Here is a 17685-nt window from a genome sequence, read left to right on the forward strand (position 1 = left end):
CGAAGAATGAAAATAATTTTGAAATGTTGTAGCCAAAATCTCTGCCTTATTGTTGATAATTACTTCTGATAGTCCTTAGGCCTCTAAGGACTACCATCCATGCCTGCATGGATGTAGAAGGCCTGCTTATCCAACAATGAGTTGAGATCAGCCTCAATCTTCCCAGCAAGTAAGAGTAAAGGCTGGTGATATCCACATGAAAAATAACTCTTTTCTAGGTTTTGCAATGGAACAGATATGGTTGCTGTTGCTACTAACAACTAGAGTGCTTCCAGGGTCTGCTCAGTTCAATGGCTACAATTGTGATGCCAATCTCCACAGTAGATTTCCTGGTAAGTCTGAAACCAATCTTTTCTCTAATTGTATCTGTAAAGAGTGATTATGTTTAAATAGAAAATCATTTAAATGCATATGTAAAATGAGGGGGATATCTGTCTTTATTAAGTGGATATTAACAAATGGAAAATGACAAAAGACATTTTTCTGAAGTTGTAATTTATTACCACATTAACATATAAAGTGTTCATTGTATTAGTTTATATTATTATAATGGCTGCTCACAGATGTGAAAAATATTAGCTAATGACTCATAAAATTGGGAGAGGCTAATGTCATTCAAAATTTGTCTACTTGATGGATTTTTTCTCATAAATTAATTCAGACTTTAAAATTTTCCATTATATTCTAATAGATTTATTTAGGAAGAATACTTAGAAAATGATTGTGAAATATTATACAGTACTCAAACAAAATACTATTTCAATGAAATGTTGGGCACCAAAAATACACAGGCCAGCTTCAGAGTGCATTTCACAGCAATCCATTAATATTTTGACAGACATGAGACTTTGACCATCTTGATGGGTGTGTCCCACAGGTTGTTAAAATCTGCTTTTTTTTAGAGGTAATTTAAGGTTTCACTTAAGTATTCATCTTTTTATATCAGCTGAAGTTATAGAGCCATAGTTCAATATTTACAAACAAAGGATTAGGTAATCTGAAACTATTTTTCTGCATATGTATCGCAAACTGAAATACATTCTGCCATGTTTTACATGCTCCTGTGTTTGGAGCTCAGCAGAGCAACAGCATACCTACACAGAGCAATCAGTAGGTAGTTATTTAGTTGATGTGAAGTTTCTCATTTATTTGAACACAGGTAATCTGACTTGCTCCAGAATAAAGAAAGAATATGTAGAAATATCTTCATGAGCCCAGATCTAGTATGAGACTATTTGGTAGGTTAAGTAAAATAAGTAGTTCAGGATGGGGAATGTCTAAAAGCAAGTCTACAAAGGTAAGTTCAGGCAGGGATCTTAATGATTTTGAATACACAAATGATAGGATTTTTTTTTTTTTTAACCTTTTTACTATGGAAAATTTAAAACATATTCAAAAGTAAAGATTAGTAAAAAAAAACAAAAACACACACCCATAGTAATCATCCAGCTTCATCGGTTGTCAGCATTTATAAATTTTGTTTCATATGTCTTTCCTACTACTCCCATCTCTAAAATATTTCAAATAAATTCATTACTCATGTTTCATCATATATAAGTGATAAGAACTTTAAAAATCATTACACTATCTGTTTAATAAGCTTAATAATAATTCCTTAATACCATTCAGTTTTCAGCTAAGTTGCCTCTAAATCAATTTGGTATATTTGTTGATGCATTTCTTGAGTCTGTTTTAATTTATAGCATGCCTTAGCTTTCCTAAAATGCCATTTATCTCTGTAAGTAACTTGGTCATTTGTTTCTTAGAATTCCAACACTTTGGATCTGGCTGAGTGAAACTCCTTTGTGTCATTTAACATACTCCTCTTTTCCTATATAACTTGTTAACTTATTAGAGCTGGAGGTTTGAATAAATAAATTCAGGTTCAGTTGTTTGGGCAAAAGTAATTTGTGTAATGAAAGTGTTTCAACTTTATTTTGTAGGCAGTGAAGGGCTATTGCATCTTTTTAAACACACCTTTTTAAGGATTTTATGTGGTCACATTTTATTTGAGAAAGTAGACACTGGGGAAAAGTGTGAAAGACAGAATCAAGTTAGAAGAGACTAGAGGCAGAGAGAAATGTCACGAAGGCAATGGCAATGGAAGCAGTAGGAGGCAGCTATTAAGAGATACAGTGTTTTGTGGTGGATACATCAGAACTTGAGGATTGATTTGATTTGGGAGGTGAGCCAAGGAGAAGACCAGAGGGTATTTTGAAATTGAATAATTGAATGTTGATACTGTTAATTGACACTGAAAGCATAGGGCATTTACATGTTTCAGAAAGGAAGTTTGGATTTGAAAAGAATGACTTTGAAGTACTTTTAGAATGTAGAGAGGCAGCCTCTACCCAGAAGTAGGAAATACAGACCTGGTTTGAGGAGAGAGGCTGAAAACTGAAAAAAGCTGTGTGAGAGTTGAATCCCCGTGCAGCGAGTGAGCAATGAATGAGAGACAGGAGAAGGGGAAGGAAAGGTGTGGAAATACATTACTCTTTAAATAACTTTGGTGGTAAGGAAAGAGGGGGAATAAGCTGAACCAGCAATGAAATGAAAAAAGAGGATTTGGGGATTAGAGGACTAGAGACACCTAATCTATTACATAAGAATATGAATCAGCAAAGGGGAAATATTCAGAGACTGGGGATACTAACCAAAAAAATACTAACAAAGTATATACATGAGCAAAGGGAAAGTATTCAGAGACTGGAATACTAACAGAGATACTTCATGTAATGAGGAAAGAAAATATGGAAGAGATCAAAGGTACAGGTGGGTAGGAGTTCACTTTGGAAAAGTAGTACTTGATTTAGGAAAGAAGAGAAATAAAAGATACAGGCTGAGAAGTCGAGAGGTTCTAATTGTGTTCATCTCCTCAATGAAGTGGGAGGCATAAGCCCTCAGAGAGGGAGGGGCCATAGGCCTGGCCGAGGCCTGGGAAGGGTAGTCAAGTCTTACTTTATTATGGATGGAAAAGAAAGCCAAAATGTAGGAAGATTGCTCAGTAGAGAGAATATAGCTGATGTTGTAGTTATTATACTTGTAAAGGTAAATTAACGTGTCAATGAGCCAAGGAGTGACTAGGACAGCAAAAGGAAGTATTTTGCATGTGAAAGTGAAAGTGAAGTCACTCAGTTGTGACTCTTTGCAACCCCATGGACTATAGCCTACCAGGTTTCTCTGTCCATGGGATTTTCCAGGCAAGGATACTGGCGTGGGTTGCTATTTCCTTCTGCAGGAGATCTTCCAAACCCAGGGACTGAACCCTAGTCTCACACATTGTAGGCAGATGCTTTACTATCTGAGCCACCAGGGAAGTCACCATTTTTTTTTTTTTTTAAATGTGGTAAATTTTTAAAATGATGTGGAAGCTTCCATCTACAATAGCACCTAGAAGACCAGCATCAAAATCAGCTGAGATAGTTGTTATGTTTGGACTTCATCACTTCCCCCAAGATGTGCTGTGCTGTGCTTAGTTGCTCAGTCATGTCTGACTGTGACTCCATGGACTGCAGCCCATCAGGCTCCTCTGTCCATGGGGATTCTCCAAGCAAGAATACTGGAGTGGCTTGCCATGCCTCCTCCAGGGGGTCTTCCCAACCCAGGGATTGAACCCAGTTCTCCTGCCTTGCAGGCAGATTCCTTACTGACTGAGCAACGGGGAAGCGCTTACCCCCAACATGTAGTGTCAGAATCTCTGAATATGGTACTGGGTATTTTTAAAAAATCCTGCAGGTGAGTCTCATATGCATTATGATTGAGAACAATTGACAGTGTGTTCCAATATTGAGTCCATTATTCCAGTCAAAAGCATAATCATGTATTAAGGAAATATAACTAAAACCAAAATCTTCTCCCAACCCAGAAATCCTTTCCACTAACATAGCAGACATGAAAACACTCATTGAATTAGCATTAAACCAGAATATGATGTTCAATACAGACAATTCACTGAAAGTTTGCAAAGGCAGAAAGGAGTCTCACTCTTTTACACAGTCAAGCAGAGACAACAAACTATATGCATATTTTCAAAATAAGAAATAACTGTCCTAAAGTAAGAGGGCTTGACAGCACCATTTGTCATGTATTCATCCTAAATTTACCTGGTTATTAGGGTGACCATTCATGCTAGTGTATTAGCTTTATCCAGAGAAAAAAATAAAATTTTCACGTCTTTATGAAAGGAGGTACTTTTGCAATTTGAAGCAAGGATCCAACTGAAGTTAGGCTCCCAGCCTTCCCAGACTGTGATATAAGGGTACTACTTTCCTTGATGTTTATGTTTCTAAGAGATAGTTCCAAGTCCTTGAGAAAGACGTCACTCAGTCGTAAAGCTAATTTTCAAAAGAATTTATATACATTTCACGAAGATGAGAAAGTACTTATGCGTTTTCTGATATAAATGATCTCTTTATTTTCAACAGGTAAAATTAAAATTTGCATTTGTTCTTACACATTTTTGCACTTTTATTTCTGTTGGGCTTAGGCAAGTATCCAAACTTCCCAAACCTATGCATATACACACACATACTGTTGCAATTTAAAATTTATATTAAAAAGTATCTAAAATTCAGATAAATTAGAAAGCCCAAGAGAGGCTTTAGTTATATGGATATTTTTTTCAAGAATTTTTGCAGCCCAGTTTTTAAACCCATTTTTGCAGATTGCTTGCAAAAGAAGATCAGAGTGAATAAATAAAGCCTGAAGGTTAATTGCTCACTTCCCTCTTGACTTGTGGCTTCTCTTCCACATCAAGATCACCCTTGATGTCATCAAGAGTTCCACAAGCTGCTCAGATACTAAGCGAAGGCCTAGAATGAGAATGAGTCTGGCAAAGGAAGGAGCTATCTAAATGCAAAGTCATGCTAATAATGATGAGAGTAATCATCTCACCCTATCTGACCTTTGCTGTTTCATGACATTAGAACTATTTTCTTTAATTTCCATGGCATTTATCCTTGAGTCAAGGGATCTATCAGGGTTTAATTTATTTTAAATTTAAAGGGACACCATTTAATTTTAAAGGTAGTTAACTCTTGGCTATCCAAACCAGTAGCAGGGAATAGACTCTTGCCCCACTGACATTATAATTATGCTCTCCCAAGAATAAAACTCAAACCATAGTTGACTTTTTGAGTACCAAGGAATTATTTGGCTGCCAAAGTGAAATATACAGGTAAGTCTTTTTGGCCTCTGCAATAATGTATACTAGTCTCTCTTTTAGAAGATGGTATATTTGAGAGTCTGCTTGAGCTTCCAAGTCCCTAAAGAAGTCTTTAATGATAAAGGCACAATCAAGGAAAAGATTAGGTTTATGACGCCAGAAACTTTGTGACCTGATATTGTTTTATGATGAACTAATGAGTCACAGGAAACTGAATGTTAGTTTTATATAACTTGTCATTTTGTATTCTATTTGAAATAACACTAAGAAGGAGTAAATACAATACATTTAATGCTGGGCACATTACATAATTCTCTCTTTTATTTCTTACAACAAACTTACAAAATTGTTTTTAATTTTCATTTTACAATATAGAGATTGAGGATTAGAATTTGTCTAGTACTAGGAAGCTAGCAATTGTCAGAGATATAAAACTAGAACTCTTTTCATCAAACCATGATGCTTAAAGTAATCTTGAACACTAAGTTTAAAAAATGCTATCTATAGAAAACCAAACAATCCAATTATAAGTGGGTAAACAAGTGAATGGACATTTTTTTCAGAAAAGCCATACAGATGGCCAACAGGCACATGAAAAGATACTCAATATCACTAATCCTCAAGGAAATGCAAGTCAAAACCACAATGAGTTATCATCTTAAATTTGTCATAATTGGTATTATAAAACAGACAATAGATAACAAATGCTGGTGACAGGGTAGGAAAAACAGGAACCCTTGGGCACTACTGATGGAAATGTAAATTGGTGTAGCCGCTATGGAAAACATTTTTATAAAGATTCCTCAAGAAAGTAAAAACAGTACTACCATACAATCCAGCAATTCCATCTCTGTGCATATTATGTGAAGGAAATATAATCACTGTGACAAAGAGACATCTGTACCCGTATATTCACGGTAGCATTATTTACAAAGAGCCAAGACATGGAAACAGCTGAAATGGTTATCAATAGGTGAATGGATGAAGAAGATTTGAGATACACACACACAGATATGTGCGCAATTCAACTATAAAAAGGAGGGGAATACTGCCATTTGTGATAACATGGATGGGCTGTAAAGGTTATTATATTAAGCAAAATGCAATACAAAAAAGTACAAATCTACATGATCTCATTCATTGGTAGAATCCAAAAGGCAAAGCCAAAGCTCATAGGAAATGAGAACAGATTTTCTGTTACCAGACTCAGTGGTGGGGACATAGGAAAATGAAAGAGAGTGGTGAAAAGGTACAGACTTCCCATTATAAGATAAGTAAATGCTAGGGGTGTAATGTTCATTGGAAGGACTGAGGGTGAAACTCCAACACTTTGGCCACCTCACGCGAAGAGTTGACTCATTGGAGAAGACTCTGATGCTGGGAGGGATTGGGTGCAGGAGGAAAAGGGGACAACCAAGGATGAGATGGCTTGATGGCATCACTGACTCTATGCACATGAGTTTGGGTGAACTCCGGGAGTTGCTGATGGACAGGGAGGCCTGGTGTGCAGTGATTCATGGGGTCGCAAAGAGTCGGACACGACTGAGCGACTGAACTGAACTGAATATTAAACATGAGATTATAGTTTATACTGTCGTATATTTAAAATATATAAAAAATTGCTAAAAGAATAAATCCTAAAATTTCTCATTACAAGGGAAAAAAAGCATTTTTTTTCTTTTTTTTTTTTTTTGGTGTCTATATGAGTGATGGCTCAACATTAAATTTATATTAAATTTATTACTTAAATTTATTGTTATAATCATTTCACAATAAATATAAGTCAATTCATTATGCTGTAAACCTTAAACTTATATGGTGCTGTATGTCAGTTAGGAAAGCTTACAGTGAATGGTGCTGGATTCTTGATCTCCAAAGAAGATTTAGCTTTGGGACCAGAGACCAGGCTTGATCACTCAAGAGCTTTTGCGTAGCATAGTTTTATTAAAGTATGAAGAGGGACAGAGAAAGCTTCTGACACAGACTTCAAAAGGGGGACAGAGAGGGTCCCCCACTCACTAGTTTTAGCAAGGAAGCTATATAATTTTTAAATTGGTTATTCAGTTCAGTTCAGTTCAGTCGCTCAATTGTGTCTGACTCTTTGTGACCCCAAGAACCACAGCATATCAGGCCTCCCTGTCCATCACCAACTCCCAGAGTTTACTCAAATTCATGTCCATTGAGTCAGTGATGCCATCTAACCATCTCATCCTCTGTCATCCCCTTCTCCTCCTGCCTTCAATCTTTCCCAACATCAGGATCTTTTCAAATGAGTCAGCTCTTCGTATCAGGTGGTCAAAGTACTGGAGTTTCAGCTTCAACATCAGTCATTCCAATGAACACCCAGGACTGATCTCCTTTAGGATGGACTGGTTGGATCTCCTTGCAGTCCAAGGGACTCTCAAGAGTCTTCTCCAACACAGTTCAAAAGCATCAATTCTTCTGCGCTCAGTTTTCTTTATAGTTCAACTCTCACATCCATACATGACTAGTGGAAAACCATAGCCTTGACTAAATGGACCTTCGTTGACAAAATAATGTCTCTGCTTTTTAATATGCTGTTTAGGTTGGTCATAACTTTTCTCCCAAGGACTAAGCATCTTTTAATTTCATGGCTTCAATCACCATCTGCAGTGATTTTAGAGCCCCCCGCCCCCCAAAATAAAGTCTGTCACTGTTTCCACTGTTTCCCATCTATTTCCCATGAAGTGATGGGACCAGATGCCATGATCTTAGTTTTCTGAATGTTGAGCTTTAAGCCAACTTTTTCACTCTCCTCTTTCACTTTCATCAAGAGGCTCTTTAGTTCTTCTTCACTTTCTGCCATAAGGGTGGTGTCATCTGCATATCTGAGGTTATTGATATTTTTCCCAGCAATCTTGATTCCAGCTTGTGCTTCCTCCAGCCCAATGTTTCTCATGATGTGCTCTTCATATAAATTAAATAAGCAGGGTTAATTGGTTATTACAGTAAATCAAAAGAATGTCTCAAGGCTGTATAGATCTTACTAGACCCACTCTCACAATTTACATTTTAAGATGACAGGTTTAGAACTAACAGTAGAAAGATTTTACCATACCAACTCCCATAATATACATTTTAGGATAACAGGATTAGTCGGAAGGTTTTCAAGAAGGAGAAACTGTCCTCAAGAAGGATACAATGTTGTTATATGATCCTTGGCAAGCCACTCCAGTATTCTTGCCTGGAGAATCCCAAGGACGGGAGAGCCTGGAGGGCAGCCATCTATGAGGTCACACCGAGTCGGACTCTACTGAAGGGACTTAGTAGCAGCAGCAGCACAGAGTTTAAGCTGAGTCATTTTGTTGTGTAATCACCTGCTCTGGGCTTAAAGAAAAAAACATTTTATGTGACTAAGACTAAGGAATGTAGAGAAAATAAATGTTTGTCCTTTTCTCCTCCTTGAGAATTCCAGATCCCTCTCTCCTACTCTGGGACCTCGGACTTCTTATCAACCTGCCTAGGAATTGAATCAATCAATTATATCTCAATAAAAGTGAAATTTGCTCACTAACCTCAGATATGCAGCTGATATCACTGTTCTGAAGCAAAGAAGAACTAAAGTGCCTCTTGATGAAAGTGGAGAGGAGAGTGAAAAAGTTTGCTTAACTCACCATTCAGAAAACTAAAATCATGGCATCTGGTCCCATCACTTCATGGCAAATAGATGGGGAAACTATGGAAACAGTGACAGCCATTATTTTTAGTAGCTCCAAAATCACTGCAGATGGTGACTGCAGTCATGAAATTAAAAGACGCTTGCTCTTTGAAAGAAAAGTTGTGATCAACCTAGACAGCATATTAAAAATCAAAGACATTGCTCTGTCAACAAAGGTCCATCTAGTCAAAGCTATGGTTTTTCCAGTAGTCATGTATAGATGTGGGAGTTGAACTACAAAGAAAGCTGAGCACTGAAGAACTGATGCTTTCTAACTGTGGTGTTGGAGAAGACTCTTGAGAGTCCCTTGGACTGCAAGAAGATCCAACCAGTCCATCCTAAAGGAAATCAGTCCTGAATATTCATTGGAAGGCCTGACGCTGAAGCTGAAACTCCAGTACTCTGGCCACGTGATATGAAGAGCTGACTCATTTGAAAAGACCCTGATGGTGGGAAAGATTGAAGGCAGGAGGAGAAGGGGAAGACAGAGGATGAGATGGTTGGATGGCATCACCGACTCAATGGACATGAGTTTGAATAAACTCTGGGAGTTGGTGATGGACAGGGAGGCCTGGTGTGCTCAATCCATGGGGTTGCAAAGAGTCAGACAGGACTGAGTGACTGAACTGAACTGAACTGAAATGTAAAAACAGCATGTAAATGGAGAATCACAATATAAATTGCCATATTAAAGAATTTGAAAAATCCTATGGTGGAAAAATTTATTTAGCTTTTATCCAGGAGCATCTTTACTATGGAAATCTTTTTTTTTCTTGTAATATTGATTAATATTTCAATGAGTACCAGTATTTCACAGGAAATACAAAAGATAATCAGCTTATTTCATTGATAGACTTCTTGGGTGAGTCAATCAAAATGAGCTGTCCTATTTTGTGTTAGACTTTGCTTGACCATTGCACTGTTCTGTGCCCAAAGCCAGGGTGGAAAATGGGATAATTATTCCAGGGAATATGCTCTGGCCCTCTGTGTAGATAAGAAAGGCCACCACTGCTTCTTTCCTACGCAGTAGTAGTGTTTTGGCCTCCAAGCTGTGAAGAGAATGCCTGCCTTCACTTTGCATCTGTGACTGCAATTACTGTACCAGATGAGGCAGAAGAACTGATCCAGGCAGCGACTACTGATCACATCCTGATTAATCTTCAGTGATAAAGTGCAGTGTTGAGAAGAGGAATTCGTTTGCAAGTGCAATGACTGAACGATTCAGAGTCCCTCCCTTTCTTTATCTTAATAATGAAGTTCTTTACTGCATGGATTTTAAAATTTCTTCTACTTGTATAAGTAAAACCTATATTCCTTCTTCTGCTTGAAAAGGACTGAACTCTTCTAATTCCAAAGAATGTGAAGCAGCAAGTGCAAATAGGAGTCTGCAGTTTGTCTGAGACTGTATATTCATTTCTTACAACCCTGCAGACCACAGCTTTCATTCACTAATGAAAAACAGATGTGGAAAATTGAGGTGGCCAGGTACCTGTTCAATACAGAGAGGAAACCTGAATTCCTAATCCACTTTAAAATCTGCATCAACTGCTGATATTTGGGGTAGATAAAATATCGGTACCCCTTTAAACTTCTTGATTTTTTAGCACCAAAACTTCAATATTGTATGAAAACTCAGGAGGAGAAGTAGTTTTCAAAAATGAGTTAAAACAACACAAATAGTATCTGTTTTCCAAGCAATTTTTTAAAAGTTTATGTGGTGTCAAATAGCACTACTCTCATTTTATAGAGATAGAAATGGAAATAATATATAGATTACTTTTATAATCTGCTAAGATTACATAGTTTTGGAATATCTATTGGAGTATAAGAAATAAATAGAGTTGACCCTCTGTATCCACAGGTCCACATTTGTGGATTCAATGAAACTTGGGTTGAGAATATTGAGGGGGAAAAAAAAAAAAAAATTCCAGGAAGTTCCAAAAGTAAAACTTGAATTTGCTGCATGTCAGTAAATATTTACAAAAAATTTACATGGCATTTACATAAAATTTACATTGTATTATAAGTAATCTAAAAATGATTTAAAGTATAGTGGAGGATGTGCATGTAGGCTATATGCAAATACTATGCATGCTATTTTAATTAAGGGATTTGAGCATCTGTGGATTTTTATTTAATTTTGGTATCCAAGGATGGTTCTAGAGTCAACCCCATGTGGGTATTGAGGGACGACTGTCCTATATTTCCAGGTGAGATTTCTATGGCAGTACAAGGCAGCATGGGACTTCCAGGTGGTAACGAATGGTAATGAGTCTGCCTGCCAATACAGGAGACTTCAATTCAATCCCTGGGTTGGGAAGATTGCCTGGAGGAGGAAACAGCAACCTGTTACAGTCTTCTTGCCTGGGAAATTCCATGGACAGAGGAGCCTGGTGGGTTATAGTCCATGGGATTGCAAAGAGTCAGACAGGACTTAGTGACTGGGCACAAACTCACAAAGTGCACTCTTCAGCATACAGAAAAGGCTCTTCCTATTGTATTGAATAGGTTTTGGTTCATATGATAAGTTTTAAACTAATGCTACCTTAAAACCCATTGATACAGGGACAATCATATTCACAGGAATACCTGCATCAGAAGTGCACAGAGCCCCTGTCTGCTCACAATAGATTCACCCAGCCTCACCCATGTCTCCTTTAATTGTTTCAAACAGTGTTTAGGGTATAGTTTCCATTTGAAGTGAATGTCCTGCTCTTCTGGTTACTAAACTGCTATGGATTGTGGAGTGGGGTAGAGTAATGTAGGAGAAAAAGGTTCTATTTCTAATTTTATTTCTCACACGGCCACCTGAGCACTAAAGTAGACCTATTTGGGCTCAGTCTCACAAAGCCTTTCACAAGTGCTCTTTCATTGCACTTCAAACTAGTTAGTTCCTCAGAAAGAAAGTGAATGAGACACACATCCATCCCCTTCATTATTCAGGTCTCTCTCTTTCCTGTTCCTTTTCCATTTAAATCTCTCCCATTTATAAGCATGTAAATCTTACAATTTGGTGGGAGTGCTTAATCTCACCAGATGGAAACCATCTAAGGATTTTCTTCTGCCTAATCAAAATGTATTGTGTAGGGGAGAAAAAATAATTTTCCCTTTACCCTTCTAAGTCCTTAGCTGAGGGCCCCTATAATAAAAGAGAGATTAACAGAAGAAAAACAAACAAAAGTTTCATAACATGTTAATCTTTTTGGGCTCCAAAATCACTGTGGATGGTGACTGCATCCATGAAATCAGAAAACGATTGCTTCTTGTCAGGAAAGGGATGGCAAACCTAGGCACTGTGTTGAAAAGGAGAGACATTACTCTGCTGAAAAAGGTCTGTATAGACAAGGCTATGGTCTTCCCAGTGGTCACGTATGGTTGGGAGAGTTGGACCGTAAAGAAAGCAGAATGCCACAGAATTGATACCTCTGAACTGTGGTGCTGGAGAAGACTCCTCAAATTCCCTTGGACAGCAAGGAGATCAAACCAGTCAGTCTTAAGGGAGACCAACCCTGAATATTCCCTGAAAGGACTGATGCTGAAGCTCCAGTATTTTGGTCATCTGATGCAAACAGCCAACTCATTGGAAAAGTCCCTGAAGCTGGGAAAGATTGAGGGCAGGAGAAGAGGGCATCAGAGAACAAGATGGCTGGATGGCATCACTGATGCAATGAGCATGAACTTGGGCAAACTCCAGGAGATGGTGAGGGTCAGGGAGGCCTGGTGTGCTGCAGTCCATGAGGTCTCAAAGAGTGGATACGACTGGGCAACTGAACAACAAGACCTCCTGTATTCATGGGTGATACTTAGGAAAACTGAGTAACTCCCTGAAATGGCCCAAGTCACCTCTTTAAATACTATCTCCAGTTAAAGATAAAAGAGATTGTTGGGGAAGCTGGCTATGGGAGGTTATCAAGCAAAGCCTAGCAAAAAAGAGTACTGTTGTTATGCAGATTTAGCCTCCATTTTTAAGAGTTTCTGAGGATCTAATTGTTCTGCTCTTCCTTCCTGGTAGGGAGAGGGAGACACACAAATGGAGAGTTCCCGTATAAATGTAAATGTCTCTTTGAGAGGAGTATCTTCCACTTGTTTTCAGATATTCTCTTATGTAGGCTGTTTCTTAAAACTAATCAACTTAAGATAGTCCTTCTGCCCAGGAGGCATATTTTGAGGCAAAAAATTCTTCTCCCTTTCACTTACAACACTGGCATCACATGGGAACTTGTGAGAAATGCAAAAATGAGGCCTCATCCCAGATCTACTGAATCAGAATCTGCATTTTAATAAGATTCTCTGTAATGCATATTCATAAAAAGTGCTGTTTGGAGCATGGTACTCAAGATGTCTTGCCAGATTTGTGTTGTTACATAACCACAGTATTTATGCTAACCCCAACTGGGTGCCACATACTTACTCACTGTTAATGACAAGAGAGATTACCAAATCTATTGCTATTAAGGGGAAGTGATTTTTCAGATGAATTATTAATAATAAAGCAAGATAATTAATTGCTAGACTAATACACTTAAGGCTAAATACCTAAACAAATAGCAAAAATTCATTAATTTCATATTATTTAAAATATTGAATTAGAAAAGATCTGATGTAGAGAATTTTGATGTTCATTTTAAACTCTGAATCTCAGGCAGTTGGCAGAGAAAGGATAGGATATATGAGTTCTGGATGAACAGTCAAGATGAGCCTATATCATTGTGTACATATTTTCTTTGTGAATCCTGAAAGTTGATATTAAAAATTTAGACACTGTGAATGCAGTTTGTCAAAGAGTTGAATTAAACATATTTTAATAGACACTTCTTGAGTATTTGTTGGGCACTCTGACAAAACCCACAGCATTCAATGATTTCATAATCTAGTGGAGAAGCAAATATCCACTCTCAGGAATAATGGATGTAACTTTGTAGACCCATAGGGTAATGTGGAATAGGGCAAGAGAGAATGATTACAAATCATTGGAAAAATGAAGTCTTATAAAAGGACACCTTAGAAATTACTTTTCTGTTCTCAGCCCACTTCTCTTACCTGAGTACTATCAATGAATATTTCATCTATTATTAATTGATATACTGTGTATTGATGATTATCAAGTTTATAATTCTTACTCTTTACTATCCTCTAAATATTGGAGGGAGGCCTGGTGTGCTGCAGTCCATGGGGTTGCAATACTTGGCCACAACTGAGCGATTTAACTGAACTGAACAGAACTGAACTCATATAAATTATGAAGGAATAGACTGCTGTAAGGATTACAAGGTAGTGGTCCTTTTTCTCAAAGAGATCACAATCCATAATGGGAGATAAGTATGGTGCACATTTACAGAATGATTGGGCAGATAGTGGAGTGGGATAGAAAGAGAGCGTCACCCATACCAGCTGATAAGGAACAGTTTCCTGGAGAAGATGGCACTGAGCTGAATTTTGAAGTATCGGTAGGAGTTAACAACATAAAGGAGCGGAAAACAGCACAAAGGGGACAGCATGAATCAGGACACAAATGCGAAGTAAACATGCTCAGGCCAGTTAGCAGCTGGATGATTGCATTTTCCTTTGACTTTAAAAAGCAAAGAAGTAAATGGTGGGGAATAAGATCAAGTAGCAAGCACACAGGCAAGATCACAGGAAACCTTCCCATGCAAAATAATCTCTGTAAGGTAGCAAAATATCTACTTAAGTATGAAATCAAATTGTAAACTACTATATACAGGTAAGAAAGCAACAGTTAGAACTGGACATGGAACAGACTGGTTCCAAATAGGAAAAGGAGTACATCAAGGCTGTATATTCTCACCCTGCTTATTTAATTTATATGCAGAGTGCATCATGAGAAATGCTGGGCTGGTAGAAGCAGAAGCTAGAATCAAGATTGCCGGAAGAAATATCAATAACCTCAGATATGCAGATGACACCACCCTTATGGCAGAAAGTGAAAAGGAACTAAAAAGCCTCTTGACGAAAGGGAAAGAGGAGAGTGGAAAAAGTTGGCTTAAAGCTCAACGTTCAGAACCCTAAGATCATGGCATCTGGTCCCATCACTTCATGGGAAATAGATGGGGAAACAGTGGAAAGAGTGTCAGACTTTATTTTTGGGGGCTCCAAAATCACTGCAGATGGGATTGCAGCCATGAAATTAAAAGACGCTTACTCCTTGGAAGAAAATTTATGACCAACCTAGATAGCATATTCAAAAGCAGAGACGTTACTTTGCCAACAAAAGTCCGTCTAGTCAAGGATATGGTTTTTCCAGTAGTCATGTATGGATTTGAGAGTTGGACTGTGAAGAAAGCTGAGCGCTAAAGAATTGATGCTGTTGAACTGTGTTGTTGGAGAAGACTCTTGAGAGTACCTTGGACTGCAAGGAGATCCAACCAGTCCATTCTAAAGTGGTCCTGGGTGTTCTTTGGAAAGAATGATACTAAAGCTGAAACTCCAGTACTTCGGCCACCTCATGCGAAGAGTTGACTCATTGGAAAAGACTCTGATGCTGGGAGGGATTAGGGGCAGAGGGAGAAGGGGATGACAGAGGATGAGATGGCTGGATGGCATCGCTGACTCAATGGACATGAGTCTGAGTGAACTCCGGGAGTTAGTGATGGACAGGGAATCCTGGCGTGCTGCAATTCATGGGGTAGCAAAGAGTCAGACACGACTGAGCGGCTAAACTGAACTGAACTGAGAGCATGCACTGAGAACTCTATTTATGCCTAAAGGAAATAGAGAGTGAGTATCACTGCCTTATTTGGCATATCATAAATGTATGGAAGTGAATAGATACCATTAAATATGTTACAAGAGAGATATCATTCCCTTAACTTAAACCAATGAAGATTTTATCTTCTTCACCTTTGTTCGAGAGGAATTAATTGATGCCTATGCTAGCTTAACAACAGCAATGATTGCTTTGTCCAGACTTTGTGCTCTTTTCTTTTCTGTTTTATAACTGAAAACTAACCCGTGCAATGGAACTGAATTTGCTACAAGCTGATCTCACTTGGAGAAGTGATAACAAACTAAAGACTTTACATTTTAAGAAGGGACCTGTTCAAATGCATCCTAATCTAGCTTTCTAAAGACTTGTCACTCTCCAGAGAAACACATTCTTCCCTGGTTGTATATAGTAAAGACATCTATTCAGCACACCTTTTCCATTTGTGAAGCTTTGAGGGAAGAAAGAAATGCTACTTCATGTTGCCAAAGGTCATTTCTGCCAAAAGTAGGACATTTTTTTCAGTTGTTAACAGCTGCTCTCAACAACAAATTTTTTTAGCCTTTTTATTGTCCAATCCCTGGCCAGAATTGAAACAATCCTTTGAACAATCAGCTCAATTCAGTTCAGTTCAGTGGCTCAGTTGTGTCTGACTCTTTGCAACTGCATGGACTGCAGCATGCCAGGCCTCCCTGTCCGTCATCAACTACTATAGTTTATTCAAACTCATGTACGTTGAGTCGGTGATGCCATCCAACCATCTCATCCTCTGTCGTCCCCTTCTCCTCCTGCCCTCAATCTTTCCCAGCATCAGGGTCTTTTCAAATGAGTCAGTTATTCTCATCAGGTGGCCAAAGTGTTGGAGTTTCAGCTTCAACATCAGTCTCTCCAATGAACACCCAGGACTGATCTCCTTTAGGATGGACTGGTTGGATCTCTTTGCAGTCCAAGGGACTTTCAACAGTCTTCTCCAACACCACAGTTCAAAAGCATCAATTCTTCAGTGCTCAGCTTTCTTTGGAGTCCAACTCTCATATCTGTACATGACTACTGGAAAAACCATAACTTTGACTAGATGGACCTTTGTTGGCAAAGTAATGTCTCTGCTTTTTAATATGCTGTTTAGATTGATCATAACTTTTCTTCCAAGGAACCAGCATCTTTTAATTTCATGGCTGCAATCACCATCTGCAGTGATTTTGGAGCCCCTGAAAATAAGGTCTGTCACTGTTTCCATTACTTCCCCAACTATTTGCCATGAAGTGATGGGACCAGATGCCATGATTTTAGTTTCCTGAATGTGGCATTTTAAGCCAGCTTTTTCACTCTTCTCTTTCACTTTCATCAAGAGGCTCTTTAGTTCTTCTTCACTTTCTGCCATAAGGGTGGTGTCATCTGCATATCTGAGGTTATTGATATTTTTCATGGCAATCTTGATTCTAGCTTGTGCTTCATCTAGCTCAGCATTCTCATGACATACTCTGCATATAAGTTAAATAAATAAGCAGGGTGACAATATATAGTGATGTTCTCCTTTCCCAATTTGGAACCAGTCTATTGTTCCATGTCCAGTTCTAACTGTTGCTTCCTGACCTGCATACAGGTTTCTCAGGAGGCAGGTCAGGTGGTCTGGTATTCCAATCTCTTTAAGAATTTTCCACAGTTTGTTGTGATCCATAAAGTCAAAGGCTTTTGGCATAGTCAATAAAGCATAAATAGATGTTTTTCTGGAATTCTCTGGCTTTTTCGATGATCCAGTGGATATTGGCAATTTACTCACTGGAGTACATCATTGAATATCTTAGTTTCCTGCTCTCTGGGACTTTCAATTTATTGAGAAAACAATTATGCAAATGCATATGTAATTCAAAGTTGATATGATAGTATAGGAACAGAGTGGCATAGTTTAGGTTTGGGATCATCAAAGTGTTTGGGAATGAGATAATGAAACTTGAGACCTGAGGGATGAGTAGGAGTTTCTCAGACAAGGACTGGGGTTAAGAGAAGCATCTATGGAGGTGAAGAAGACCATTTAAAGGCCTTATGTAAGCTATATTAGGTTTTTTAAAGTGCTCACAGTATTTTATTGAGGAAGAACATCTAAAATAACATATACCACCT

At 38.2% G+C, this 17685-nt stretch overlaps 1 protein-coding gene across 1 annotated transcript in view; it reads left to right on the forward strand.

The window, feature by feature from the left end:
• The first annotated feature begins 226 nt into the window (after positions 1-226).
• ZPLD1 (zona pellucida like domain containing 1) overlaps positions 227-17685 on the forward strand; it is a 52058-nt gene continuing 34599 nt past the window's right edge. Inside the window, exon 1 of the mRNA XM_015091807.4 lies at positions 227-332. Within this exon, the coding sequence (XP_014947293.2) occupies positions 227-332 (106 nt within the window). The remainder of the gene's footprint in view (positions 333-17685) is intronic.

This window comes from Ovis aries, chromosome 1 (genome assembly GCF_016772045.2).
Source record: "Ovis aries strain OAR_USU_Benz2616 breed Rambouillet chromosome 1, ARS-UI_Ramb_v3.0, whole genome shotgun sequence".
Lineage (NCBI taxonomy): Eukaryota > Metazoa > Chordata > Mammalia > Artiodactyla > Bovidae > Ovis > Ovis aries.